Below are 27412 nucleotides of genomic sequence, written 5' to 3'. Positions count from 1 at the left end.
TCTTCTCTTTGACACTTCATTTGTGCAGACCCTGGGCTATGGTTTCTGTTTCCCTTGGCCTGTATGCTATTTTAGAAGGAAAGTTAACTTTTTCTAAATTGGCAAATGTCCTTAAGACCAGGGCAGCAGCCATGCTAGTTTACCTCTGTAGTCTGGAGGCTCAGAAGCGTGGTTTCATTTTGGTCTAGAGATTCCCACTCTGTGTCAGCTCTTTGTTTTTTTTTTGTTTTTATTTTTTCTATTTTGTGCAATGTTTGTGATTATTTTTACCGTAAGGGTCGATCTAAATGAGCGGGGCTATCATTTGTGCACTCATTTATTAACTCATTTGTTCATTCTACGATAAGAGAAGATAGTATGATTGACCATCCCTTTCAATGAGTGGGCATCCCAAGGAGAAGCCTGTTTTGGATAGCCAAGGTATTCAAGGGAATGGGTAGATAAAGACAAAGAGCAGACGTGCTTTACGTAAGAGGCAGAATGGAGACATCCAGAAGACTGGCCAAGAGTGTGAGCAGAAGGGACCCTTTGGGGGAGAGAAGAGAGAAAGAGAGCAGCCACCACTGGGGGAGAACAGAGACATCTAAGGGGATTTTCATGAGGTTCTGCCTCATAGTATGAGACATAAATCCCTTTCTCTGTTTCCCCACAAGATCTTCAGTGAGATATCAATGGCCCCTTACTGTAAGACAGTCTTGGACCCTCGCCTTAGCCAGTTGCAAAGTAACTTTGGGGGTGAGGAGGCTATGTTGCTCCAGGCCCCTTCTCACTGCACAACCAACCATTATATATTGAAGACCTACTATGTGCATGCCCTCTGGGGTAACTGAGATGTGAAATGGATTAAGGGACAGTCCCCACCACATACAGTACAAGCACAATAAAGCAACCCAAGGGTGTCCACTGAAGGGCCCATTAAGTGTACCTATAAAGGAAAAACACTCCTGCCCGGTGTTTCGCCTTTACTCTGATGCCATGACCACACTCACAACACTTCTGACACCAGATGTGTGAGGTTTTCTCCACACCAAGCAATTCTCTGAGACACCAGCAGGGCATCCCATCATCCAACTCAGTTCTGACTCTACCTACCTGGAGGTAGCATCAGACCCCACAGGTTAAGGGCTCAGTCCCACGAGACTGCCCCCCCCCCATCAGATGCCAACCACAAGCCCCAGATTGTCACCTGTACTTTTTTTAAATGATTTTTTATTATATTATGTTAGTCACCATACAGTACATCCCCGGTGTCCGATGTAAGGCTCGATGACTCATTACTTGTGTATAACACCCAGTGCACCATGCAATATGTGCCCTCCTTACTACCCATCACCGGTCTATCCCATTCCCCCACCCCCCTCCCCTCTGAGGCCCTCAGTTTGTTTCTCATAGTCCATAGTCTCTCATGTTTTATTCCCCCTTCTGATTACCCCCCTTCTTTATCCCTTTCTTCCCCTACTGATCATCCTAGTTCTTATGTTCCATAGATGAGAGAAATCATATGATAGTTGTCTTTCTCTGCTTGACTTATTTCACTTTGTCACCTGTACTTCTGACCAACTGGCTATAAATTAGGGTTCCCCTGACCCATTCCTTGGGTTTAATCATTTTCTAGAGTGGTTCACAGGACCCAGGGAAACACTAACTTACATTTATCAGTTAATTATATAATAAAGGACACAGATGAACGGCCAGGTGAAGAAGTAAACAGGGCAAGGTCAGAAGCTTCTGTCCCCGTGGAGTTGGGGAGTGCCACCCTCCTGTTACGTGGATACATTTACCAACCCAGAAGCTCTCCGAATCCCATACTTTGGGGATTTTTATGGCAGCTTCACCATATAGACATGATCTATCATTAACTCAATCGCCGGCCCCTCTCCCCTTTCCTGCAGGATGACAACTGGGGCTGAAAGTTCCAGGCTTCTAAAGACGGTGTGGTGACCAGCACCTATCCTGAAGCTATCCAGGAGCCCACACAACCGCTGCCTCCTTAGAGCAAAAGACCTTCCTACCACGCAGGAAATGCTAAAGGATTTAGGAGTTCTGTGTCAAGAACCAGAGTCTAAGACCAAATATTAGAACAAAAGACGTTCCTAGTACTATTACCACTTCGGAGACTACAAGGGTTTGAGGAGCTCTGTGCCAGAAGCCAGGGGCAGAGAACAGTAGATACTGTTTCTATTATTTCACTAAAGCCCATCAAGGGTAGGGGGCAAAAAGAGAGTCTGGATAGAATCCCCAGAAGTGTGACTTTTGAGTAGGATCTTTAATGCTGAATAGAAAGAGATGTAGTTAGACCCATCAGTATCAGCCCAGCAGAAATTCCTGTGGCCAGCATTTCTGGTTAGGAAGGACAGAGGTGAAAGAGGAGGGCATTGATGGTGTCATCTTTTGGAACCATTATTTTCAGACTGAAAAGAAAACAGGCAAGTCATGACCTGAGTCACGTGCATCCAGCCCCTCAATGGGCCACCAGTGAAGTCTGCTCATGGGACAGAGGCACATGATAGAGAGAAGGCCACGTGTTGAGTGAGATGGTTCTTACTCTTTCCATGAGGCTTCCAAGAGCTTAGTGCAAAGTCTGCCTTGCCTGAGCCTGCTGGGGCTTAGAGCCTGGTACTCCTAGTGACACCAGCCAGCTGGCTGGCTTTCCCCGACACAAAGAAAAGGAATGAACTCGGGGCTCTTCCTTGCAGGAGCTGTGCTCAGATTAATGGGCAAACGAACAGGCGCTGGGGAAGGGGGAGAGGCCTCTGTTAAAGATTCTCCTACAACTTTTTCACTAGTTCTGTTGCCACATCTCCCTTGTTTGGATGGGGTTTTAATCCATGGTCATAGAACACGATTCTCTCTTCTCCCATCCATGTTTCAGAGTGCAAGACATGGTTTATTTAAAGTTTAATAAGCTTAAACATGCATGAGATCGTCCTTCTTGTAGACGCTGGTCTCCTTGTGTCTTACCTGGTGGATTCTAGGAGCTGCACAAGTCTGGCTATTAAAATAAAAGTGGAAAAAGACAGTCTCTTCAATAAATGGTGCTGGGAAAATTGGACAGCTACATGCAAAAGAATGAAACTTGACCACTATCTCACACCATACACAAAAATAAACTCCAAATGGATGAAAGACCTCGATGTGAGACAGGAATCCACCAAAATTCTAGAGGAGAACATAGGCAGCAACCTCTACGACATCGGCCAAAGCAACCTTTTTCATGACACATCCCCAAAGGCAAGAGAAACAAAAGATAAAATGAACTTATGGGACTTCATCAAGATTAAAAGTTTCTGCACAGCCAAGGAAACAGTCAGAAAAACTAAGAGGCAGCCCACGGAATGGGAGAATATATTTGCAAATGACACTACAGATAAAGGACTGGTATCCAAGATCTACAAAGAACTTCTCAAACTCAATACAGGAGAAACAAATAAACAGATCAAAAAATGGGCAGAAGATATGAACAGACACTTTTCCAATGAAGACATACAAATGGCTAACAGATACATGAAAAAATGTTCAAAATCATTAGCCATCAAGGAAATTCAAATCAAAACCACACTGAGATACCACCTTACGCCAGTTAGAATGGCAAAAATAGACAAGGCAAGAAACAACAATTGCTGGAGAGGATGTGGAGAAAGGGGATCCCTCCTACATTGTTGGTGGGAATGCAAGTTGGTACAGCCACTCTGGAAAACAGTGTGGAGGTCCCTTAAAAAGTTAAAAATTGAGCTACCCTATGATCCAGCCATTGCACTACTGGGTGTTTACCCCAAAGATACAGACGTAGTGAAGAGAAGGGCCATATGCACCCCAATGTTCATAGCAGCAATGTCCACAATAGCTAAATCGTGGAAGGAGCCAAGATGCCCTTCAACAGATGATTGGATTAAGAAGTTGTGGTCCATATATACAATGGAATATTACTCAGCTATCAGAAAGAACGAGTTCTCAACATTTGCTACAACATGGACGGCACTGGAGGAGATAATGCTAAGTGAAATAAGTCAAGCAGAGAAAGACAACTATCATATGATTTCTCTCATCTATGGAACATAAGAACTAGGACGATCGGTAGGGGAAGAAAGGGATAAAGAAGGGGGGGTAATCAGAAGGGGGAATGAAACATGAGAGATTATGGACTATGAGAAACAAACTGAGGGCCTCAGAGGGGAGGGGGGTGGGGGAATGGGATAGGCTGGTGATGGGTAGTAAGGAGGGCACGTATTGCATGGTGCACTGGGTGTTATACACAACTAATGAATCATCGAGCCTTACATCGGAAACTGGGGATGTACTGTATGGTGACTAACAAAATATAATAAAAAATCATTAAAAAAAATAAATAAAATAAAATAAAATAAAACAAAATAAAATAAAATAAAAGTGGAGGCCATGACTGCTGCATAGCCACCAAATGCAGGTGGGGAGGCAGGGTTTATAAAATAGCAATGGGAGATTCTCCATACCAGTACAGAGTGGTGGTCAAGAGCACAGGACTTGGGTTCGAGTCCTTACTTCCCCCATACAACTGTTTCACTTTGGGCCAGTCACTGTACCTCTCTGAGCCTCCTTCACCCACGCGAATGGTACCGAACCCCCAGGTTTGTTATGAGGATCCAATGAAACAATGCTTAGCTCAGAGTCTGACATACTAGGCGAGAAGCCCTCAATAACTATTAGCTATCATTATGCAATAAGGTGAATTTGATCTCTCTGGGCCTCAATTACCTAAAATCCTCAGATTTATGGCTAAAAATCTTCATTTCCAGGCAGGCTCGAAAGCATCTCTCATCTAAGAGCCGCATGCTATAAATATACTTCCAATCACAGAAGTATCAAAAAGACAAGTGTTCATTTAAAGTACTTTTTTAACAAGGTATTTGATCTTGCGCATTATAAAAGCAAGAGGGATTATTCCACCCTCCCACGTCCACACCCCAGCTGGACCCAAGACCATAGGATAAGATCTTTCAGACAAAAGTTCTAAGTCTGACAAAGTAGGCAAAGGAAAAAAGAAAATCAAGCATGTCCCAAAAGATTTCTGCCTGCTAGCAGTCTTTCCCACTGTGCTCAATGACCTCGTTTTTCAGTTGCAGATTTAGCTGAAAAGGTGAAAAAAAACAAGGGGTAGAATTTGTCTTGTTATGGTGGTTGAAGGGAGGACAGAAAACTAGAGATCAAGGACTGGAACAGTTGGGTTAATTTCTATGTAATCTAAACCACCGGGGGACACGGTTGGCCCAGTACAACTGGGCAAGCCCATGTATTTGCTTGTGGCTCCCTCAGCTCTAGGGTTGAATAATGAGCTTGTGGAAATGGAAATCCGGGGACCTAGATTCTGGTCCTATGTTTCAGTTAACTCTGTGACCCCAGGACTGTCCTCAAATTCTCAGGAGGAAGGTAAATTCCTAATGTGTGTCCCCCCTCGGCCTCATTCCCCACACAAAACCAGAGTGATCTTCTCAAGACATAAAATGCTTTCAGCTTAAAACCCTCAATGGCTGCCATTCCTCACCGGAAAAAGACCCAAGTCCGAGCAGGGGCCACAAGACTCTGGATGGGCTAGTCCTCTCTTTCTCCCTCCGCCCCAGCCACACACATTTCCCTACTTTTGCACTCATGATATACCCCCCCGCTGGAGGGCTTTTCTCCATCCCATTCACCTACTTAATTCCCATTCAATCCTCAGATTTTAGCTCAATGTTTGTTCCAGTTACTGCTGCTGTGAACCACCACTTCAAAACTTCAGAACTCAAGACAACACACATTTATGTCGCTCACAAATCTGCAACTTGAGCTGGGCAAACGGGGAAGGACTGTCTCTAGCACTACTAGCCGGGGCAGCTGGAAGGGTCCATTTCCAACATGGCGCATCCACATGGGGGGCCACTTGGAGCTGGCTGTCAGCATGTGAGCTCAGCCAGGGCTGAGACCTAGCAGCTGTGGCTCTTCTCCCTCTGAGCTTCTTCACGAGCTGCCAGCTTCCTCACAGCATGGCCATGGCTGGGTGCTAACAGGGAGCATCGAGACATGAGAAGGAGAAGCTGCCAGTTCCTGGAGCCTCGGCCCAGAAACGGGCATCACACCAATTTCTTTTGATCGACACGTACTAATAGCTCAGCCACTCACAAAACCAAGATTCCAGGGGAAGGGTACATATGACCATCTCTCCCTTGGAAGACAGTCAAAGAACTTGGGGCATGTGGTTCTAAACTGCCACAACTTCCTCCAAGAAGTATTCCCTGGCTCCATTTCAGCCAAACTCCCCATTTTGTGCTATCAACCATACACTCTTCCACTCAGCCTCATCACAACTGCGTGTTTGGTTATGCCCATTTCTGCCCCTAGACTCTAAGCTTCAGAGAGGACAGGCTGGGTCTGTCTCATTCGTTGCTGTGTCCACGGCCTCCGGCACAGAGATGTTCAATAAATCCAGGTAGAAATGAATGAACCAGGGAAACTGTCAATGATTCAATCAATGAAAGTACTTAGACTGAGGCTCAGAAACTAAAAAGCCCTGCGGGAATTCGCACGTAGCAGGACGTAATAAGGCTGAGGAGTGAGAAGCCAGGGGTGCTCGAGTCTCGGGCACCCCGCCGAGAAGCCCCTACCACATGTAAAGTGGGCAGCGACCTTGGTCATGGGCCCTGCCTGACTCTAGCCAGCCAGAACATGGGCCCAGAGTGGCAACTGTTTTCAAGTGTTCAGAGCCCGAACTTCTCCATGTTTATGTGAAATCTCCCAACTTTAAAATATGATCGATCCAATTACACACACAGTAGGCCTCTTAAAAAGTGTCTACGGGCTAGATTTGGTCATGGGCAAAAATATATATATATACACCCTACGACTCAGGCATGCTAGAAAGAAAAAAAAGAAGAAACTATTTCCTATAACTGAAATGACCTGCTCCATGATGGTGGAGAAAAAAAAATTTTTTTAATATGGTATTAAATGTAACTGACTCTTTCATTTTGAAACAGTCTTTCTTGAGTCAACATCCAGGGGTTTCAAAGATGAACTGCCTGTCTGGGCTGTCTCCCTTCTCTAAACAAGCCCATTCCACCCCTTTCCCAGATGGTCTCTGGCTTGGGAGGAAGCTTCCATATTCTCTATGGGGCAGAGCACGGGGCTCTGGTTTCCCACAGCAGCCTCCCTGGTGGCTGTGGAGGTATGACTGGTTGTGGCTGATCTTTGGGGGCATGCTGTGCCCACTTCTAAAGTTTAAGATCCCCACATTTCGTGGCTGATTTGGCCAACCAATTAGTCAGCAGTCTGCAGAGCTAGATGAAGGCTTTTCAAGGAAAAGACCGGAAACAGGAGGCACAGACTCCAAGCAGTTCCTTGGCTGTGTCTCATACCTTCATTTCTACTTTTGACTGTTCCCATGGCCAGGACCCCATGGCCAGGCTGAAGCCGCCTTCCTCTCTCAGGCTGGAATTATTGCAATATCCCTACTAGGTCTCCTTGCCTCTGTCCTTGCCCTCCACCCCCACCACAGACCATTTACAAAACAGCAGCCAGAAGGGTCTTTTCTGAATGCAAGTCAGATGTGTCCTCTCTCCGCTCAAAATACTTTACTCTCATATAGAGAAAAGGCCCAAGTCTCTGCGGTAGTCTGCAAAGCCTGTTCTCTCCCTCGCCTCCTCCCCCTCACCTCCCTGCTGTCTCTGAAACACAGCCCCACCTCAGGACATTTGCACCTGCTGTCCCCTCTATCCAGAATGCACTGCCCCAAGACATCTGAATGCCTCACTCCCTTATGCTCTGCGGTTATTTTTTATCAAATGTCACCTTCTCAGAGACACTGCCCCTCATCACCCTATATAAAATTGCAACTTTCAGCCCTCCCAGCCCTTCTGAACTGTTTTTATTCCCCGGAGCATGTCTCGCTATTCAGTACAGCAGGGTTAGCAAACTCCAGCCCATGGGCCACATCCAGTCCCTAGGCTGGTTTTATAAATAAAGTTTTATTGGAACACTGACATTTACAGATTGTTTCCGTGTGACCATGGCTGCTTTCATTCTACTAAGTAGTTGGGACACTGACTGCTTGTCCGACAAAGTCATAAATATTTGGCCCTTTCATGTCCGACAAAGTCATAAATATTTGGCCCTTTCAGAAAACATACCCCACCCCTAATCTTTGTTAATATACCACAGCATTTCCCTATTTCTCTTGTTAATTGTCTTTGTTCCTCCACCAGAATAAGCATTCCATGAGAGCAAGGGTTTTAATATGATCTGGTCATTGGCTGCATCTAGAAGCCTCATCCCTTGAGCCAGAACTATTGTCTGGCACACAGTAGGTGCGCAATCATATCTGCCAAATAAACCCTGGCAAGAGACGAAGGTGTTTAAAACTGCTGCATCTTGGGCACCTGTGTGGCTCAGTCAGTAAGCATCTGCCTTCGGCTCGTCATGATCCCAGGGTCCTGGGATGGAGCCCTGCAGCATCCGGCCCCCTGCTCAGCAGGGAGTCTGCTTCTCCCTCTCCTTCTGCTCCTCCCCTGGCTCGCGTGCATGCGCTCTCTCTTTCTCTCTCTCAAATAAATATATAAAATTAAAAAAAAAAACTGCTGCTCCTTGCTCACTCTGCCTCTCTCTTCTCCTCCAGTACATACGATGAGGAGAAGGTTAAGAAGATGGGCTCTGGATTAATTCACCAGATCGCCCCCATGCACAACTCCATCATCTCGCCCTCGCTACCTGAGGCTCACGTGTAAGTAGTCCCTCCTCTGGCTCGCCTGCCTTCCCAGCTTATCAAATGAAGACAATGCATTGGGAACTGTTGAGCTGTTCCTTTGTCCTCCTGAAAGGGACACAGAGCCTGGAGCTAGCAACGCTGTTAGGCGTATAAAAATAACAGAAAGCAGACACGGTGCTTTAGAGCTAAGTGGCAAATCAGCTGGGACTGAGTCATTCCGTTCCTTACCAAGCCAGACAGACACTCTAATGTCAAATAGTTTGCAAAGCCTGATAAAATCCGTCTGCAGCCCTCCCTGAGCGTGTGCAACAATGTCTCAGCCCGGGCTCAGGGGACGTCTTCCCCAGAACTCAAAGAGCTATTTCCCAGAGAAGCACCTGTTGCCTCCTGACCCTAGGCACGAACTCATCATTGCATGGTGTAACAGGGGCTAATCAACCCTCCAAAGAACACTCTGGCTTTCTAAAACCTTGACATCTTGTTCTTCTTGTGTCTATTCAAAGAATTCCAAACCTAATATTTTCTTCTGTGCTAGTTAGCACTTTTCGACTGGAAGATTTCAGGCACAAAGACAAAAGCTTTTGACTTGAGGGCAGGGTTTCTCAACCTTGACACTATCGACTTTCGGGGATGAATAAATTTCTTGTTGTGAAGGACTGTCCTGTGTATTGTAAGGTGTTTGGAAGCATCCCTGGCCTCTACCCGCTAGATGCCAGTAGCTCCCCACCCCTGAGTTGTGACAACCAAAAATGTCTCCAGGTGTTGACAAATGGCCCCTGGGGGCAAAATCATGCCCACCCTCTTCCCCCCACCCCATGTTAAGACCAACTGCTTTAGGGCAATGAAAATGGTGCAATGGATTGTAGACTTCTCTGTCTGCTGATCTGTCAAACACTTATTAGGTCCCTACGGTGTGCACAGTAATAATGGCATTACTGACTTCTCCGTAGTCATAGCTCATTCAGTTCTCTCAGCAGCCCCATTATATAGGTGTATTATTACCCCCCTCTGCAGATGAGAAAGCAGCAATCAGAGAGGTGTGCTCCTCTGCCCAAGGTCACGGGGCTCGGCGTGTTGCTGTGCTGGGGATTTAAGCCAAATCTGTTGGACTTCACAGCCCAAATGCTTGTCACCACGCACTACACAGAAAGTATATCCCAAAGCCTTTGAGGAGCTCATGATATATTTAGAGAGCCAAGTCTCATGTACTTGAAGACTAAAACAACGCATCATCATCCCTCCCTAATATTCCAGCTTTTGATGAGCCCACTCCCCACTCTCCTCGTACTTCCCTTGGACATTATGATTGGATTCTTGATAAGAGATCGCTTGATCTCTCCATCAAGAAATCCGATTCATTTGTTCAGGGACGTTCCAACTGGCAACCTAAACTTGATGTTCTTAAAACATCTCCTTGCAAAACTAGGCTTTGCAATTTCTCATCATGTCTGTTGGAAACACTTGCCCTCCTGCCTGTCTCTCCTGTGGACAAAGCTTCTGAAACCAAATGGGGTAGATCAGTGGTTCTTTAAGCTTTCACTTGCATGTGAATCCTCCAAGGACACAATGGGGGGATGATGCCTGGAAAATGCATATTCCTGGGCCCCACCCTTGATTCATTTGGTCTGAACAAGTTGAGGCTTAAATCAACCTTGGAAGTAATTGGAGGGTTTCTAACTCATCTTCCTTCAATGCCAGCAGGATAAGGAAACTGAAGTCCAGAGAGGGGCAGCACCTGCCAAAATTCTTACAATAGGAATTCTGACCCCCTCACTCCTAAATCAGATCTTTACACCAGATTTGTTAGATAGGCCAGGATGATGATGATGATGACGACGACCACAGTGGTTGCTGTTGGTTTCTATTATAGCCTAGACCAGGTGTCAGCAGACTTCTTCCTAAAGGCACAGACAATAAATATTTCAGACTTTGCAGACCAGATGGTCTCTCTTGCAGCTACTTTACTTTGCCATGAAAGCTGCAATGAATGGATGTGGCTGTATTCCAATAAAGTTTTATTTGCAAAGACTGTAGCCCCCACTGGCTCTAGTTTGCTAACACTGCCCTTTCTTCTCCTTCGCTGTTAAAAGTCTCTGGCTGCATCTGGTGAGTGTATCAGACATTTATTGCTGTACTTCTGAATACCTCAAAATGGAGTTGCTTAAAACAATAACCATTTTTTTTTTTTGCTCACAAGTCTACAGGTCAGCTGTGAGGTTCTGCGGGTCTGGGTTGACTTGGCTAACCCTGGCTGGGTTTGTACCTGTATGTGTGCCCAGATGATGGGTATGCACGAGGCCGGCCATCTAGGGTGGCATCACTCCCAGGTCTGTGGGTTGACTGGTTGCTAGGGTGACAAGAGTGACTGGGCCACATGTTTCTCATCATGCAGCAGGCTAGCCCGGACAGTCAGGAAGGGTTCCAAGAACAGGAGGCTGAGCACCAAAGCCTCTTGAGGCTTAGGCTCAGAATGGACACAACGACGCTTCCACCACATTCTACTGGCCAAAGCATCAAGCCAGCCCAGATACAAGGAATGGGGAAAGATTCCACCTCTTGATGGGGAAGATGCAAAGTCACATTGCAAAGTGTACGGATGCAGGGAGGGACATTTTTGTAAGCAGTCTACCAAAAGGCATCAGGGCAGGACATGCCTGATCAGTTCTCAAATTCTCAGCTGTCACATCAGCTGATGTGGATCAGAGCCTGGTCAGTCCCTTCACTCCAAGGTAACTGATCCCCAAACTGGCTAAAGATTCTGAATTGACTGCATGGGGATCAATTCAATCATGTCAAAGGAGACTTGATCTTTATCTATAAAAAGGTGGGGGGAATGGTCTCTAGAAATGAGAAACAGCTTCTCCTTTCCTCTCTGAGATGACGGCCTGCCCCTCAAGGCCTTCCATGAGCAACACAACAGCAGGAGCAGTGCCCGCAACCTGTCCAGGGCTGTCCCTGGCAGTTGGCATGGGGTGCTTGAAATGGCTTTGTAGGCATTTTCTGATTTCTCTTGGTAAAAGCACAGAACGTTTTCTTCTCAGGGATGTTTTCGCCCACTCATATTCTGGCTGGTATGGCAGTTTCAAAAGAGTGGGCTATTCAGGTGTGCTCACCTGGAGTTCTGAACGCAAGGGTTTTAGAAGCAGGCTTTGTGCACTCCTGTTCGGTGTCATCTATCATGCCCCGCACTTAGGAAAATAAATGCCCTCTCTTTTAATTCGGTAAAATCCAAAACCTGACATACAATCATTATGAGAAAGTACTGATTTCGATCGAGCATGTTTCCGAGCTTTATTTCTTTCTTTTCTTTCTTTCTCTTTTCTCTTCTTCCTTTTCTTTCCTTCTTCCTTCTTTTCTTCCTTCCTTCCTTTTCTTTTTTTTTCCAGTTTATTTTACAGCACATTAGATGAACTATTGTAAGGTTTGAGGCACTTTCCTTTCTCATTAAGACTTTTCTTTTTTTTTTTTTAAGAGCAGTCTTAGGTTCAGAGCAAAAGCATGTAGAAGAAAGAGAGATTCCCATTATAATCCCTGCCCCATCCATGCTCAGTCTCCCCCATTACTCAACATCCCCCACCAGAGGGGTGCGGTGGTTACAACCGATGAACCTACAGTGACGGCATCATCAGCCGAAGTCCACAGTTTACACTGGGACTCACTCGGAGTTGTGCATTCTGTTGGTTTGGACAGACGTATAATGACATGTACCCACCATCATAGTGCCACATAGAGTATCCTCACGCCCTAAAAACCCTCTGTGTTCATCCCTCCCTCCCCGCACCGCCCTCAGCAACCACTGATCTTTTTACCGTCTCCTTAGTTTTGTCTTTTCAAGAATATCGTCCAGGTGGAATCACGCACTACATCACCTTTTCAGACTGGCTTCTTTCACTTAGCAATACGCATTTCGGGTTCCTCCATGTCCTTTCATGGCTTGAGAGCTCATTTCTTGTTCGCACTGAATATTCTATTGTCTGGGTATATGTGCCACAGATTATGTATCCCTCCACCTACTAAAGGACATCTTGGTTATTTCCAAGTTTTGGCGATTATGAATAAAGCTGCTCTATAGAAATACCTTGTGCAGGTTTTTGTGAGGCCCTTCTTATAAATAGAGAATAAAGCCCAGACCCATTGGACAAAACCCTGTTCTCATGACAAGGGAGGGCTCTCCCTGGTAACATGAGACAAAATCAACATCATAGATAAAGCACAGATTCAGAAGCCAGACTGCCTGGGCTAAGATTCAAGCTCTGCCATTTGCTTGCTTTTTTGAATCTGGATAAGTTACCCAGCCTCAGTTTTCTTATCTGCAAAATAGGGATACTAATAGTACCTTCTTCATAGGGATGACCTTAGTAAGCAGATGTAGAGCACTTAACACAGAGTCTACTGGCACAACGTAAGTGTTCCAATGGGAACTGTTTACTATTATTATGCTGTTGTTGTTGTTACTACTCCTCATTATCCCAGTGGTTCTGCAAATGAGAATTTTGCCCAAGTTATGAGCTCCAGAAAATGTGAGATTTGAACCAGTTCACTACCACCACCTTCCATTCAGGAGCCAGTAATATACTGAGCCTACTCTGTGCCCGGCAGTAACCTGCAGCGGACAAGACTCTGTAGCTTGCAGGCTCGTGGGCTAGACAGACAAGTAAACAGGTAGTTACAACACAGCAGGGACTCGGAATGCAGGGGCAAAGGAAAATACTATAAAGATGAGATGCTTTAGGACACTGGAAGAGAGCCTAACCCAGACCTGGAGAAATCAAGGAAGGCTTCCTGGTAGAGATGACATCTGAGCTGAGAGGCAGAGAAGGAGGAGGAAGAGGAATATATATCCTCACATGGTCTTTCCTTCCAGCTTGTGCATCACTGGTGTCTCTCTGTGTGTCCAAATTTCCTCTTCTCCTAGGAATACCAGTCAGACCAGAGCTAGGACCTCATTTTAATATAATCAGCACTTCAAAGCCCTTATCTCCAAATATGGGTTCATCTGAGGTCCTGAGGGGTTAGGACTTCAACATATGAATTTTGAGGGAGACACAATTTAGCCCAAAAGAGATGGTGTAGAGAGTTTGAAGATTTTAAGCAAGGGAGGAATAGAGTCAGGTTTATGCCTGTGCTTGTCACCTGCAGAAATGAATCTGATGCTCACATGCCCCACATCCCCACCCCCACCATGACTAAGCAGACCCCACAATGGACCAGTTAACCCCCTTTGCTTATCCCTTCCTCCCAGTCTCCACCCTACACGACCCAAAGCCCAGGCCGGCAGGGGCACTCTATGGTGAAACAGAAGAGGAGACATCTCCCTGGGCCTTTTGCCATGTTGTGGGTTATGGTGAGGGCAATGTGGGGTGCCAGGCACATGGCACAGCTAGCTGTTGCTCTTGGCGAAATGCTGGACATGGTCCAGTGCTCAGAGCTGCTGAAATGCACCTGTAAGGACCAAGGTGCTGCTAAGGAGGAAGACAGACCAGAACCGGAAGGGCTATAGGCTTGCAGTACCTTTAAATTAGAAATGAGGGAATAGTAGGTGTTAGTAAATAATGTATAGAAGGAAAGGAGGAAGGAAGGGCTCCAGAGCAGAAGAAAGAGAGAGCCGATGACCCTGGTTTTCCTAAGACCCAATGGGCACAGCCACCCTGCAGGGAGTGAGAGGTGGGATAGTGGAGGAAGCTCCCCTTCAAGCTGAGAGAAAGGGACGCCTCTCAGGGGATTCACCGGGAAAACCCTGGGTCAGCTCCATACTTGGGCCCCACCTTCTGGAGTGGGGCCTTCCTGGAAGCAGAGAGGGTGGATCCCTTCCTGTCCCTCTGCACATCAAGCCCACGAACCCTGGGGATTATTGATCAAGATCAACTTCAGAGAAGAGCAATTACACAGGTTCATAATGGAGGCATCTCACCCATTAGTGTAAGAGGAGAGATCATGCAGGGAGGGGGTGGCCGGTCAGGACTCCACCTTGTTTCCAGGAAAAATGCAGGCAGCAGGTTAACCCTCTCTTGACCCCAAGCCCCGGGTGACCACTGCATCAGCTTCGTCAGCACCTTGGACAGAGCTGGGGCCCAAGAAATTAGAGTCTCTGGAGTTAAACAGACAGTGCTTAGATCCGTACCAGTCCTTGGGGGGCGGGGGGTGTCCTGGAGCAACTTCCCCTAAGTTCCTCGCCTGCAAAGAGGGCAGAATAACAGCACCCTCCCTATAGGGTTGTTGGGAGCATTGAATGAGATATTCGGATCCCACCTCTGTCACCAACAAGCTGTGTGACCTACTGCAAAGTGACTGTCTCTCTCCAAGCCTTAGTTTCCTCTTCTTTAAAATGTGGACAATGATTCATACCTCCGCAGGCTGCTGGGAGAATAAAGTGTGTAAGGTGCCCTACTCAATGCCTGGCTCGCTGTAATACAAGATGCCACCCAAAATCAGAAAATACAGGATAGATATGCTTTTATACAGTGTTTTAGTTACATTTTCAAATAATATGTTCAATGCGGTTTTCTTCAACATCCAGCTACATTTTCAGGCAAAGGACCTATAAATTTAAAACAATGGGTCCAACTGTTAGTCTGGGGGGAGGAGGAAGATTACAGTAAATCCAGTTTCCTGTGTGCCCAGCCTTCTTTGACACTCTTAGTGTATTTATTGTAATTTTATCAGATGAACATGTGGATACCTGTAAGATATGAATGTCCTTCAACCCACTCATTTTGCCTTTGTCAAGACCTCTAGCTGGGGGGCCCCTCCATTGTTTCTCCCTTCCAACATGCAAACCCATCCACATGACTGGCATAGGGTCATCTCATGTCAAATCATGGCTCTGCCACCTGCTAGGTCAGCAACCTGGCACAAGTTCCTTCACTCCCCTGAGCCTCAGATTCCTCATCTGTAACATCGGCCCATGAGTACCTCATGGGCGCACTGCAAAGGCTCGATGAGATGAGGAATGGGAAATACCATGCCTGGAGCATGGCAACAGCTCTCAAAGTGCAAGCCAGCACAGCTCTCTATGTGGCCATTATTGTAAAGGACGTAGTTCCAACAGGATCTCACTGTGTTCCCCCCTCCCACCTCTGTCTTTGCAGGGAGCCCCTCTTCCGCCAGCTCTGTGCCCTCCACTGGCTTCTGGAGGCCCTGACTATTGACCACACCTACCACACCATGAATCCCGTGATCACCTGCTGGAATCCAAAGTAGGTCTCCGCCCTTCAACCCACTGTAACTAGCAACCAACTGTGCTGTAGGGGAGGGCCCCTTATCTATTCTTCCCCTCCTTCTGCTATTTTTGGTGGGTGGGTTGCTTTAGGAGTTCCCCGATGTGCTCTGTGGGATCCAGACAGGGGTGAGCTCAGAGCCAGGGCACACAGTTCATAGAGGCTCATGAGAGCCAACGGCGTGCAGCTCCTCCCAGCAACTCTCCCCAGCTCCACATTCACTGACATCACATTGGATGCTTGGAATCAACTAGCCACGATGGGAGTGTTGACACCACAGGGAATGGCCAGGTAGACCAGCACGCTGCTGGGTGCCCAGTGAGGTTTCTCCCCAGCTCCCTCCTTGGACCGCATCTCCCCAACGCTATTCCTTATTTGCTCAAATTCCTTTTCCTCCTCCCACTTGCTTGTCCTCTTCCCTTTCACTTTGTTCTTGCTTTTCTTCTTTCTCCCAAGGTTGGTTGGTTTGTATGAACATATATCGGTGGCTAGTTCTCCACTTGGACCCAGGGGAATACTCAGTGCTCAGGTCCCTGGAGCAGCCGAAGCTCTAGCACATGTCTAGGCCAAGAAAGTGTTAGGTGTGTCCTCACCCGAGGAGAGGGTTCATGCAAAAGCCCTGAGGCTACTGTTGCAGGAGCTGCATTGCCCATACAAGGGCGGAACGAGGAACGGGCAGGCATGTAAGGTCTTGGTTCTTCATGGAGGGTCATGCTGTCTCCAAGAACGTGCTAAAGGGAAGGGACCCTGACCTGAGGAACTGGATTTGCTATGTGAAAATCCCACGCTGAGTGAAGTAAAATAGTTCCCCTTCCCCCGTAAGAGGGAACCTCCCCACTCCCACCCAATAAACTGATATGGCCTCTTTCTCACAGCCCTTCCCACCTGCCAGGTGAATTCAGTCTTCCTTCTCTTCCCAAAGCTTAATTAATTCCTTCCTCCTGAGGGTGTTTACCACACACCTCCCAACCCCCACCCTACCCCTGCTCTAATTCATCCCTTGCACCACAGCCCAGATAAACTAACATCTAATGCAATCAGAAGTATAAATCACTCATCTATTGATAGTCTAGTAACTCCAACTAATTCCATGTTTGGGTTTGGGATGAAGTGAGAACTGTAGTTTCCCTTGGTGCTCTGGTTTATAACCTTTATTTTTTTTAAGCAGCAGAAATCCTTTTTTTTTTTTTTAATGGAAACCCCAATAATGTAAAACAAATTTGTTAAAATGTAGCTTCTACACAAAGCAGGAAGTTGGAAGGCCTGGGGGACCTAGGGCCCCTCCAACGCTCTCCCATCCCCACCAAGGCACCCCAGCTATTTCCAAAATAACTCTGGTTCACAGAATTTGTTTGAAAACCACAGCCTTCAGACATTTCCCACACATTATTTGTTCTTCCTACAGGAAGCCCCTTTTAAAGGTCTGAGGTATGACCCTCCTCCTTCCAGATCTAATGCCTTCCCCTTACAAATATGTATAGATATACCCCCCCCTTTTTTTTTAACAGAATTGGGATCATACTCTGAATATTGTTCTGTACATTTTTCTACTTTTCTCCCTTTATTTATTTATTTTATTTATTTATTTTTTTTAGATTTTATTTATTTATGTGACAGAGAGACAGCCAGCGAGAGAGGGAACACAGCCGGGGGAGTGGGAGAGGAAGAAGCAGGCTCCCAGAGGAGGAGCCTGATGCGGGACTCGATCCCAGATCGCCAGGATCACGCCCTGAGCCGAAGGCAGACGCTTAATGACTGCGCCACCCAGGCGCCCCTTACTTTTCTCCCTTTAAAATATCTTATAGGGGCACCTGGGTGTCTCAGTCAGTTAAGGGTCCAACTCTTGATTTTGGCTCAGGTCATGATCTCAGGGTTGTAAGATTGAGCCCCACATAGGGCTCCACACTCAATGGGGAGTCTGCTTAAGATTGTCTCTCTCCTGCTACCCTTCCTCCCATTCACTCACTCTTGCTCTCTCTCTCTCTCAAATAAATAAATAAATCTTTAAAAATAAAATAAAATACCTTATGGACATCTTTCCATGATGGTACGTACAAAGTTTCTACATTCATTTGACAGTTTCCACCATCATTTAACAGAATACCAACCCTCCTAAAGAAATGGTTATCCATGGTCTATGGTAGGGCTGGACCATAATTCAGATAACCATTTCTCTACTGGGGGACACTAAGGTTGTTCTCAAATGTTTGCCTTTTCAAGTAGTACTGCATGGAACATCCTTGTACATACATTTTGTACCCAGTGGAAAATATTTCTGTTGGCTAGATTCTGAGAAATGGAATTTCTGGGTCAAGGCAACATCTAATTTTTTTCACAGTTGATTGCTTAGATTCTAAGAAAAAAGTCCCTCAGCCAGTGGACTTCTAATAACATTTCATCTTCCTCGAGCTACCAGCAGCAACACTTTTGCCCTCCAAAATCTGGGCATCCATTCTCCCAAGCTGAGGCAAGAATATAATGTAGGATTTGGATCGAGAAGATAAAAAGAAGAATCTTTATTTCTCACGCTTGGTTTTAGAAATGTGCCCAGAATGTGACCAAAGATTGTTATCTGTGTTAAAAAAAAAAAAAAAAAAAGAATAAATAAATAAATAAATTAAAGACACAGTGGTCACCCTGGGAATAGTGGGTATTCTACCTTTTTTTGCCAGCACAGAACTTCATCAGGCATCCACGGACATCCAGCTCTATCGGAGCAGAACATGAACCAGAACCACGGCCTGACAGAAATATGCACCCGGAAAGATTCCCACGGGAAGTCAGAGTCTTTGTTGGGGCTTGTTTTTTCTAGTGAACCATTTGCTCCTGATGATGATTTTAGTTTGGTGGTATGCTAGTAAATATTTAATAAACAGAACAGTTCTCCAAGAAGGAAAAGCCATGATGTATATAAGAATGCCAGTTTCCCCGGGGGACATGATCCAGCCATGGCTGATTTGAGGCTTGCCAACACGATGCCACTGAACCTGGCGCTGGGGACAGATGCACAAGGTTAGTTCTTGTGAGCCAGCGTAAGCCAACTCCAGCACACCATTTCTGGGGATTGATTTTTTTTTTTTTAATATATAAATCTGAAGGTGGGGGCTGGGCAGGGGCTTAGGTTTCCTAGAAAGTGCCAAAAAACATCTTTTTAGTTAGCGAGGAAGGAGAAGGATGTCTTGTCTTTAATGCCTGTTTATGATGTTCCATCCTGACATCGTAATTCAAATGTCTCTAAATCTTCAAATGCATTTTTTAAAGCCCAGAGGAACTGAGAGTGAGTAAGAGAACGGGTTTTAGCATCAGATGGACCTGGATGAGTCCAGGCTCCACCACTTGCTAACTAGGTGACCTTGGTCACTTAACATCTCTGGGCCTCTGTTTCTCCATCCATCAAATGGGCCCCTGCCTCAGAAGTTATTGTGAGCATCAAGAAGATAAAGAACATCGAGCATTCAGCCCAGGGACTGAGAGCACTGTGGGGGCTCACCGAACGATAACTATCCAAGATTAAAATCCCCACTGCAAAGACCAGTTGGCTCTACGATTATCAATGCCATTGAGACTTAAGGCGAGGAAACAAACAAACGTCTGAGCAGAGTTTTACCAACAGATGAGATCCATGTTCACCAGGAGAATGAACAAACATGCAGACAGACAGGAAAAAAGCTAAGCCAGGTCAACCAAAATCAGGCAGCAAAGATAAACAATCCACGGATGACACCCCAACAGAGAAATAACCAAACTTCCAGTTCTCCTGACTGTGCTTTTCTGAGTTTCCACCACCAAGCAGCCAGCATCTCCTGCTAGCCAAGCATCTGAAACACAAACCCTGAGCCCCGACACCCACCACGCATTTTCCAAAAGGAAACATCCATCATCGGGGGCCTGTAGATCCCAGAGGGTTCTCTTCTATTAGGCATGATGATGGCTGCAGACCCAACCCCGCCCCCTTATGGATTTTATAGCAAGAAAGTGGGGGTGGTTCAATAGCTCAACACGGGCTTTCTACAGGCAGCAAAATTTTACTAACTGGCAGCTAGCGTGCTCCAAGCAGAAGATGATCTTTGTTAACTGCAGGAAATATCCCATATTTAGCTAGAACTGGTGGGTGGTTGGGTGAATGGAGAGATGCCAGATTTTAGGATGTCATCATGAGTTTCATCAGAGTCTGTGCCTGATTTGAGGGGGGCGGGGAGAAAGGCCTTCCCCAATTCATCATGTGGCAATTCAAACACATTATCATTTCCCAGCCTCCTCATTAATCCCATGGCTAGCAGGGAGAGTTTATTTCAATGGACAAGATCGGGTCCACAAGAGCGGAAACTGAGCTTTCAATAACAAGGGTGCTAATTACCCTTCTCTGAGAGATGCAAGCCTCTGTTTCAGCAAAGTGAGACTTGTTTTATATTTAAAGGTACCCAAGTCTTTATCCAAACCTTTGGGAGCACCTGAGTCTCAGAATTGTTTTTTTTCTTTTTTTCTTTTTTGGCATTTTAGAAAGGAAATATGGGGCATACGCCATAGAAAACATCATACCCCTAAAGGGGACTGGGGCAGCAGACTACCATCCAACACAGTATTTCTGCAGGAAAAAAAAAAAAAAAAAGAATGACTATTTACACTAAGTGCCTAATAAAAATAAATCAAGGTCATTGGCAGCCTCCCATCAGTTCAGGTCATGTTTTGCTGCCAAATCAGTTATTAAAATTTTTCTGGTTTTCAACACCCTCTGGATTTTGGAATTGGATAAGGGGTTATGAACTTATATTGGTATTTTTTTTAAGAGATTAACTTTCCAAGGAATGACTAGAAATGAATGACAAGAGAAGCAGACAAGATGAGGTGTAAGCAGGCACCTCTCCTCCCCAATTCCACTCACCCCCAGCCCATGCCGCTGCCATCTTCCCTAGTTCCCATGGGAGAGAACCAGGCAGACCCCTGGCTGGGAGGGGAGTAGAGAGCTCTTGATTTACCTTCCAGGCAAGGCACAGCATACACCAGGGGGCGAAGGTGGGAGGAGTTGTTCCCTGTGCAGCACAATCATCTATGTCCTATCGCCTAGGGCTGTTCCAGACAGACATCACCACACCCACTCTTAATCAGGGAGTCCAGGTGGGTATAATCCTGACTTTTATGAAGGGAGTCCAGACACTCAAGGGCCGGGCCGCCCGGGCACAAAGAACCTGCTGTTGCTTTAGAAAAACACAGATGGCTAAACGGCAACCACACTGACGTTTCAAATAGGACACGGGCACCTAAATCGGTGTGGTGATGAGAATAGCTGGCCTATGGGTGTCTCCCATGTCAAGCACAGCTCTGAGTATATTACTTCAGTGGAGCCTCATTCTAACGGAACAGGAACCCGAGGCACAGAAAACTTAAATAACTCGCTCAAAATTGCGTAAGTCATAAAAGCTAAGTCAGAATTGGAATTCAGGTAGCCCGGCTGCAAAGCATATTGTGCTTAACCACGAAATGATGGTTTCCTCTGTCCCCAGCGAAAGCCCAAAAGTCTTCAATTAATTTTAGGGTACAATGTGATGTCCAAAAACGAGAAGAGTAACTCTTCACAAAGTACTATTTGCCAGGGGACCCCAGGATACAAAAGGGACCGCAACTTACCAAGATAATATGATATGTGCATATATGATTTTCTTTAAAAAGAAAAAAAGAAGAAGAAGAAGAAGAAGAAGAAGAAGAAGAAGAAGGAGAAGAAGAAGAAGAAAGAAGAAGCCACTCTGTACTTATGGCTTTGGTATTTAACTCAATATATGGGAACCAAGTCTCCACATCGAAACCCCTTTCAATGACTGTGGCGCTTACCACCACATTTAACCGATTCCTATAAGAACTTTAATTTGCCAGATTGTCAGTCTTGTGGGGGAAAAATGCAGCATCATTCCAAACAACACGCAAAATAGCAATTATTATATGTTTTTTTCCCTCTGTCACATGCACCCCCACCCCCACCCTGAAAATGCTCGTTTCCCTCAAACCTGCTTTTTTCAGGCACTACTGGGGATACAGCAGTGAAGGGAACAGACAACATCCCTATTCTCTGGAGCTTCTGTTCTAGGGGACGTGGGGAGAGCAGCAGATAATAAACATGCAGTAATCAAGATGCTTTGAGGTAGCATCAAGCGTCATGAAGAAATTGATGGGGTGATGTGACAGTGGCAGGTGGGGGAGTGACTTTTAAATTGGGTCATCCGGGAAAGACTCACTCAGGAGGTGACATTTGAGTGAAATCTCTGATTCTGCCTGCTCTCCTCTCTGCACTGATTTAATTGCATCCTGCCTCCACTGCTTTACTCAAGAGGACACCTCTGCAGGAGCAGGGGACCGTGGCAGCATGATCAGAGCACCGGTCACGAGGGAGGCAACCCGCCTGGGAGAGCCTGGGAGCTCCGGTCTCTGTCCCCTCCCTGGTGCACCACCAGCGGCTGCCTCTGTCCTCCAAACTCGGTCATGGACACATGAATGCATTCTAAACCAGCCAACAGACTTTCCACTCTGAGAAGCAGGTGTTTTACCCCAAATGAGGGTTCGCAAAGAGAGAGAGGGAAGTATTTGAGAAAACGCCTCTGATTGCTACTGTGGAGAGATATTTCAAGTGACTTGCCAGGAACAAAATGTGCTTGGTGGGGACAGTTAAATGAGATGTGATGGTGCTCAATGCTTTCGTCCTTTGATTTCTAGCAACTAGGATCCCACCCACCCCCGCCGAAAGCTTTGGCAGGGGGGAAATTGTGGTCTGAAAATCGTAGCCACTCTTCCCTGACGGATCTGTCCTACTGCCTTGTTCCCCACCATCAGCCCCTCCTCAAAGCCACCCTAAGCTCTCTGTCGACAAAAGCACATTGTTAACAGTTTAACTGTGTTCAGCTCTCTATACGAGGCACCCAGCCAAACCCTTAACAAGCCCCATCCCATCCTCACACCAAGCCTCTGACGTAGCTAATAGTATTCTCCCCATTTTACAGATGAGAGCACTGAGGCTCCGAGAGGCTAAGTAGCTTACACAAACACGCACCTAGGAAGCAGGAGGGCAGCACAGGACTCAAACGTCCAGGCCACCTGATTCTTAAACCCACTGTTCACCACCAATATACACTACTCTCCCAGTTCTCTTGCTCAGAGAGACTCGCTTCAGGTCACACAAATGGCGGGTCAGGGACATTTATTAGGTAAACTAAGTTAAGCTGTCGTAATGAACAACCCAAAAATCTCAGCGGCTTAACACAACCCAAGTTCATCTCCTGCTTACCCTACCTGTCATCAACACGGGGCTATGCTCATTACAGTCACTCGAGGACACAGGCTGATAGGACCTCTGTCTCAACACAAGCTTCCACCATCAACAGCACAGAGAAGGGAAACTGCCTTGAGGGCTGGCCCTTCAAATCACCACCCTCAATGCCACATATCACTTTCATTCATGCATTTTTTAAACAAAGCAAGTCACAGGGCTACCCCTGACGCCAAGGAGCCCGAAAGACCCAAAAGACCCGGGACTACTTGGTAAGCAGAACTAACGACTATCCCACCAAGCCCTGGAGAGGAGTGTCCCCTTGCCCTGTCCATCTCGGACAAGGTGTGCACTCAGCCCTTTGTGGACAAAGAAACTCGGGTGCTTTCTTTCTTTTCTTGCCCCTACCTGAGCTTCCTTTTTGGTGTATTTGCTCCTTAGACTGAAACATCAGTGAGACCGATCCTGTCTAACCAGGCCCTTTATCAGGGCCTTTGCATGAGCAAGCATGCAGGGCACTTCTAAGATCTCAGGGAGCCTCGCTGTATTTTTAGCTCATTTACCTGCTGCCTCAAGTCGCAATGGATTTTGGGTCATCTAGGAAGTCAGTGTTAACAGAAAACCTCCATCTTCCTGATCAGGCTTGAATATTTAAGATTTTAAAAGCTTGGCCAGGACCGATTTAATTTTAAAAGGGGAAGGGGGTTGCTTTTGAACTTCAAGGAGGAGGCTGGAGGCACAGCAGGAGCTGCGTTAGCAAAGGGAAGAAGCCAAAAGCCCTGTGGTCTTGAAAGAAATGCTCCAAAGCAGAACTGCTAAAGCTTCCCGTTGGTGAGCCTTAAATCAAGACTTCAAAAGCGCCCGCTAGTTTAAATATTGTTTATAGGGCTTTATACTATTCCTTCCTCTGGCTGGATTTTAAATATTCCCTAATTTGATTACTCGGGGGAGAACCAACGTTCAATGAGCTTCACTGTTAATTATTCAGAGGGCTTTTTATTGTGTAATCAAACATAAAGTCTTACAAAAAGCTTGGAGGCACATTCTCACCCTGCCCGCCCCAGCCCGATTTCCACCTTGGCGCCTGTGTGCGTTGCTCATGTCCTGGCTGTGGGCTGGCAGATGCTCAGCAAACCCAGAGCGCACACCCCCCTCCACATCTGGGCTGGCAAAAGCCTCTGATTCTGCTACCTAGAGCCCTGTGCCGTGAGCAGCCGGTCTCAGGCAAGTCGGAGCTTGATCACCGTTTACCCCCTACATCTGAGCACCTCCCATCCCCTCACCAGCACTCAGCAGCGCCTGATAAGTCCAGACCCCTCTCAATGGCTCCCCTCATGAGTCTGGTCTGGCCGTCTCATTCCCTCAAGTCGGTGCTCTGTGCTAAGTGACAGCCAGCCAAATGATTTTAAGGATCCCAGCCATCCCAAATCCTTTCTGCGGAGAAAAAGGAGATAAAGAAAGGAATGGCTGGATGGATGGTTCAATCAGTCCACCTATCAGTAAGTAGGTAGAGGGAGTTGGAAGAGGACACACTGAGCCTTCCCACTCACTTATCGACAGAGATCCACTGCCCTGGAGCCCTAAGTCCAAAATCCAAAAGGCGCTGAAAACTCAATTTTTCCGTAACTCATTTAGCAGCAAAACTTGACATGAACCTAGGGGCGCCTGGGTGGCTCAGTCGTTAAGCGTCTGCCTTCGGCTCAGGGTGTGATCCCAGGGTCCTGGGATCGAGCCCCACATCGGGCTCCTCTGCTGGGAGCCTGCTTCTTCCTCTCCCACTCCCCCTGCTTGTGTTCCCTCTCTTGCTGGCTCTCTCTCTCTCTGTCAAATAAATAAATAAAATCTTTAAAAAAAAAAAAACTTGACATGAACCAAACTGATTTGGTGGCAAAATTTGACCTGCAGCTGTTTACAGTCTTGATCCCACCTAGTGTGAATATTCATATATATCAACGTGTTCAGTTACAGGATACTGCCCCCGACCCCAGTGGAGGGACTGATTGTGTTAACATACAGTACACGCAAATGTCCTTCCCAAAATGCCAACAGGGCAACACATCTGGTTCCACGGGCTTCAGATGAAGGTTTACAGGGATGTCACCAACAAAACCTGCTGGAGGTTCAGTCTTCTACCGAGAAAGTTCCCAACCCCATGAGGCGAGGATCCAGGATTTTAGGATACCTGAAGTTTAATTAACTGGAGGTGCTTTAAGAAAAAGAACATGAAATTACAACAGAAAATTAGGTACAGGGCCCCCAAGGACCCCATTCAAGGGAGGGTCATTAGTTTCGCTATAAATCTGTATCTGGGTGAGTGACTTGAATCCCCCCGTCCCTGACCCCTGCCCAGTGTGTTTTCTCACCTGTAAAATGGGACGACAATATCACGAGGTTTTATTGGGAGGATTCAGCGAGAATGCACAAAAGCCTCTTGCATGCAGCATCGTATAGATTTCTACTCAGTACATGCCAAACCCGTGATTTCCACCGTGCAGCCTGCCCCCCAAGCCCTCCCCAGTCCCACCCAGGAATCCTCTCTGTTACTCGGCAGTGTCCGTCCTGGCGGGATCGTTAGACAGCAGAGCTGGCAGAGAGTCTGAAATGAGCATGCTTCTCAGTTTACTCCCAGGAGTAATTCCCCGGCGTAGACCTGCCCCAGAGTCTAAGACAGGACCCACGTCCAAAAGGCAAATAGATGCAGAACGCGTACGAATACATTCCATTTCCCTCACCCCCACCTTGTACGCAGCGGTCTCTCCGAACCTCAATTCTCACTGACAAGACCCAGCTACGGAGAACGGCCCCTCTCACTTCTTCACCCACACAGGGGGTGGGGGGAAAAAATTACAGAGAACAGCCTCCATCCATCATCTATTTATTGCATTTCCTAAAAGAACTTGTAGTAAACCGAGGCTCTGGGCACGGAAAACTCATGAAGCTGTTTCTCACTCAGGGACCCAGGTGGAAGCAAGAGCACAGTAAAAAAAATCAATAAGGACAAGCTTGTGCAACAGAGGTGGGAGCAGTTCGTCAACGCGCCGAAGGTAACTATCAGCACACGACGCTACAGTCGGGCTACCGGCCCCAACTTGGGTCGGAGGCATTTCTGCCCGTCTTTTCTCCGATGCGAATTTTTTTTTTCTAGTTGGTTCTCTAGTGAGTGAGGAGAAGTCAGAACCACGTGCTGTTGGATGGTTTTTGTAAATTTTAATTAAAACGGTTATCTGGGGATTATGGGAGAAATGACATCTGGCTGGACACCGCTTCGTGGGGAAGGGGGGGGGTGGCTGAGGAGCTGCTCAGTAAGATGTCACCAGACGGAAATGGCCTCACCTCACTCCACGTTTTTAATCAATAACAGTCATTTCTCTCTCAAGCTCAGTCTCTCTTTTTAACTCAGACAGAAAATAAGAAGCGGGCGATTCAATGGCTAGGGGTTTTCTACAGACTGGAACGCGCACTCCCCACTAAGAAAACATCAAGAGGTCTATTCTTTTCGCTCGAAACTATTCCCGACCCCGAACTTCCCAAATTCATCTACCCAACAAACAAGCACCATAAAATAATAATGACAAGAGGTAACGTGTAGACAGGCCAAGGTGGTTGAAAGGACAGGTGGCTACCCCTGTGCCTTGACCCACAACGTAAGTATAATGCTTGTCTTGCCTACCTCACAATATTACAAAAGAACCCCAGGAAACAACATGCAAACTCTCTTTGAAAATGTTAAAATGCTGAGCGTTATTGCTTATGCTTTTTAGAGGCCATTTTTCAACATACTTGTAATGGGCCAGGTTCTATGCTAAAGAACTGTTTTGGGGGCTTATTAGCCAGCTCTGACTTCTTCCTAACCCCAGGAGGCACTATTCTCATTGCCAGTTGGGAGAGGAGGAAGTTGGGGCTCAGAGAGGTTAAGTGATTTGTATGAGGTCACACAGCTGGGGCATGGCACAGCCAAGAGTGAATCCTGGGCCCGTATGTGAAACACTGTTTATTAAACACTGAGCTCATCAAATGCCTGTTCTCCACGGTGTCGCAATTTTAATTGTCCCTCATGACGAGTTTCACTAGTTTCTTGCCTTTCATCAGGCTGTGCCTAGATCTGAGAAGGAGAAAAGCCTTTGTTTTTGTCACAGAAAGTTGCTATGGAGATACTGTGTGCCTCTGTCTCCAGAGATGCACAGAAAAAGCAGCAGGAGCCAGAAACCTTAAAAAAAATGTCCTTCAGGAATA

General features: G+C 46.5%; 1 protein-coding gene across 1 annotated transcript in view; it reads left to right on the top strand.

Annotated features, from left to right (window-relative positions):
* The window catches only part of CCDC60 (coiled-coil domain containing 60), a 158942-nt gene that overhangs the window by 107878 nt on the left and 23652 nt on the right, over positions 1–27412 (top strand). Inside the window, exons 5-8 of the mRNA XM_087857159.1 lie at positions 1007–1015; positions 8621–8725; positions 15799–15906; positions 26133–26223. Coding sequence (XP_087713285.1) covers positions 1007–1015; positions 8621–8725; positions 15799–15906; positions 26133–26223 — 313 coding nt within the window. The remainder of the gene's footprint in view (positions 1–1006; positions 1016–8620; positions 8726–15798; positions 15907–26132; positions 26224–27412) is intronic.

Source organism: Ursus americanus, chromosome 30 (assembly GCF_024610735.1).
Source record: "Ursus americanus isolate L20-20 chromosome 30, mUrsAme1.1.p, whole genome shotgun sequence".
Classification (NCBI taxonomy): domain Eukaryota; kingdom Metazoa; phylum Chordata; class Mammalia; order Carnivora; family Ursidae; genus Ursus; species Ursus americanus.
The sequence above is the reverse complement of the archived record's forward strand: the minus strand, read 5'-3'. Positions and strand labels throughout refer to the sequence as shown.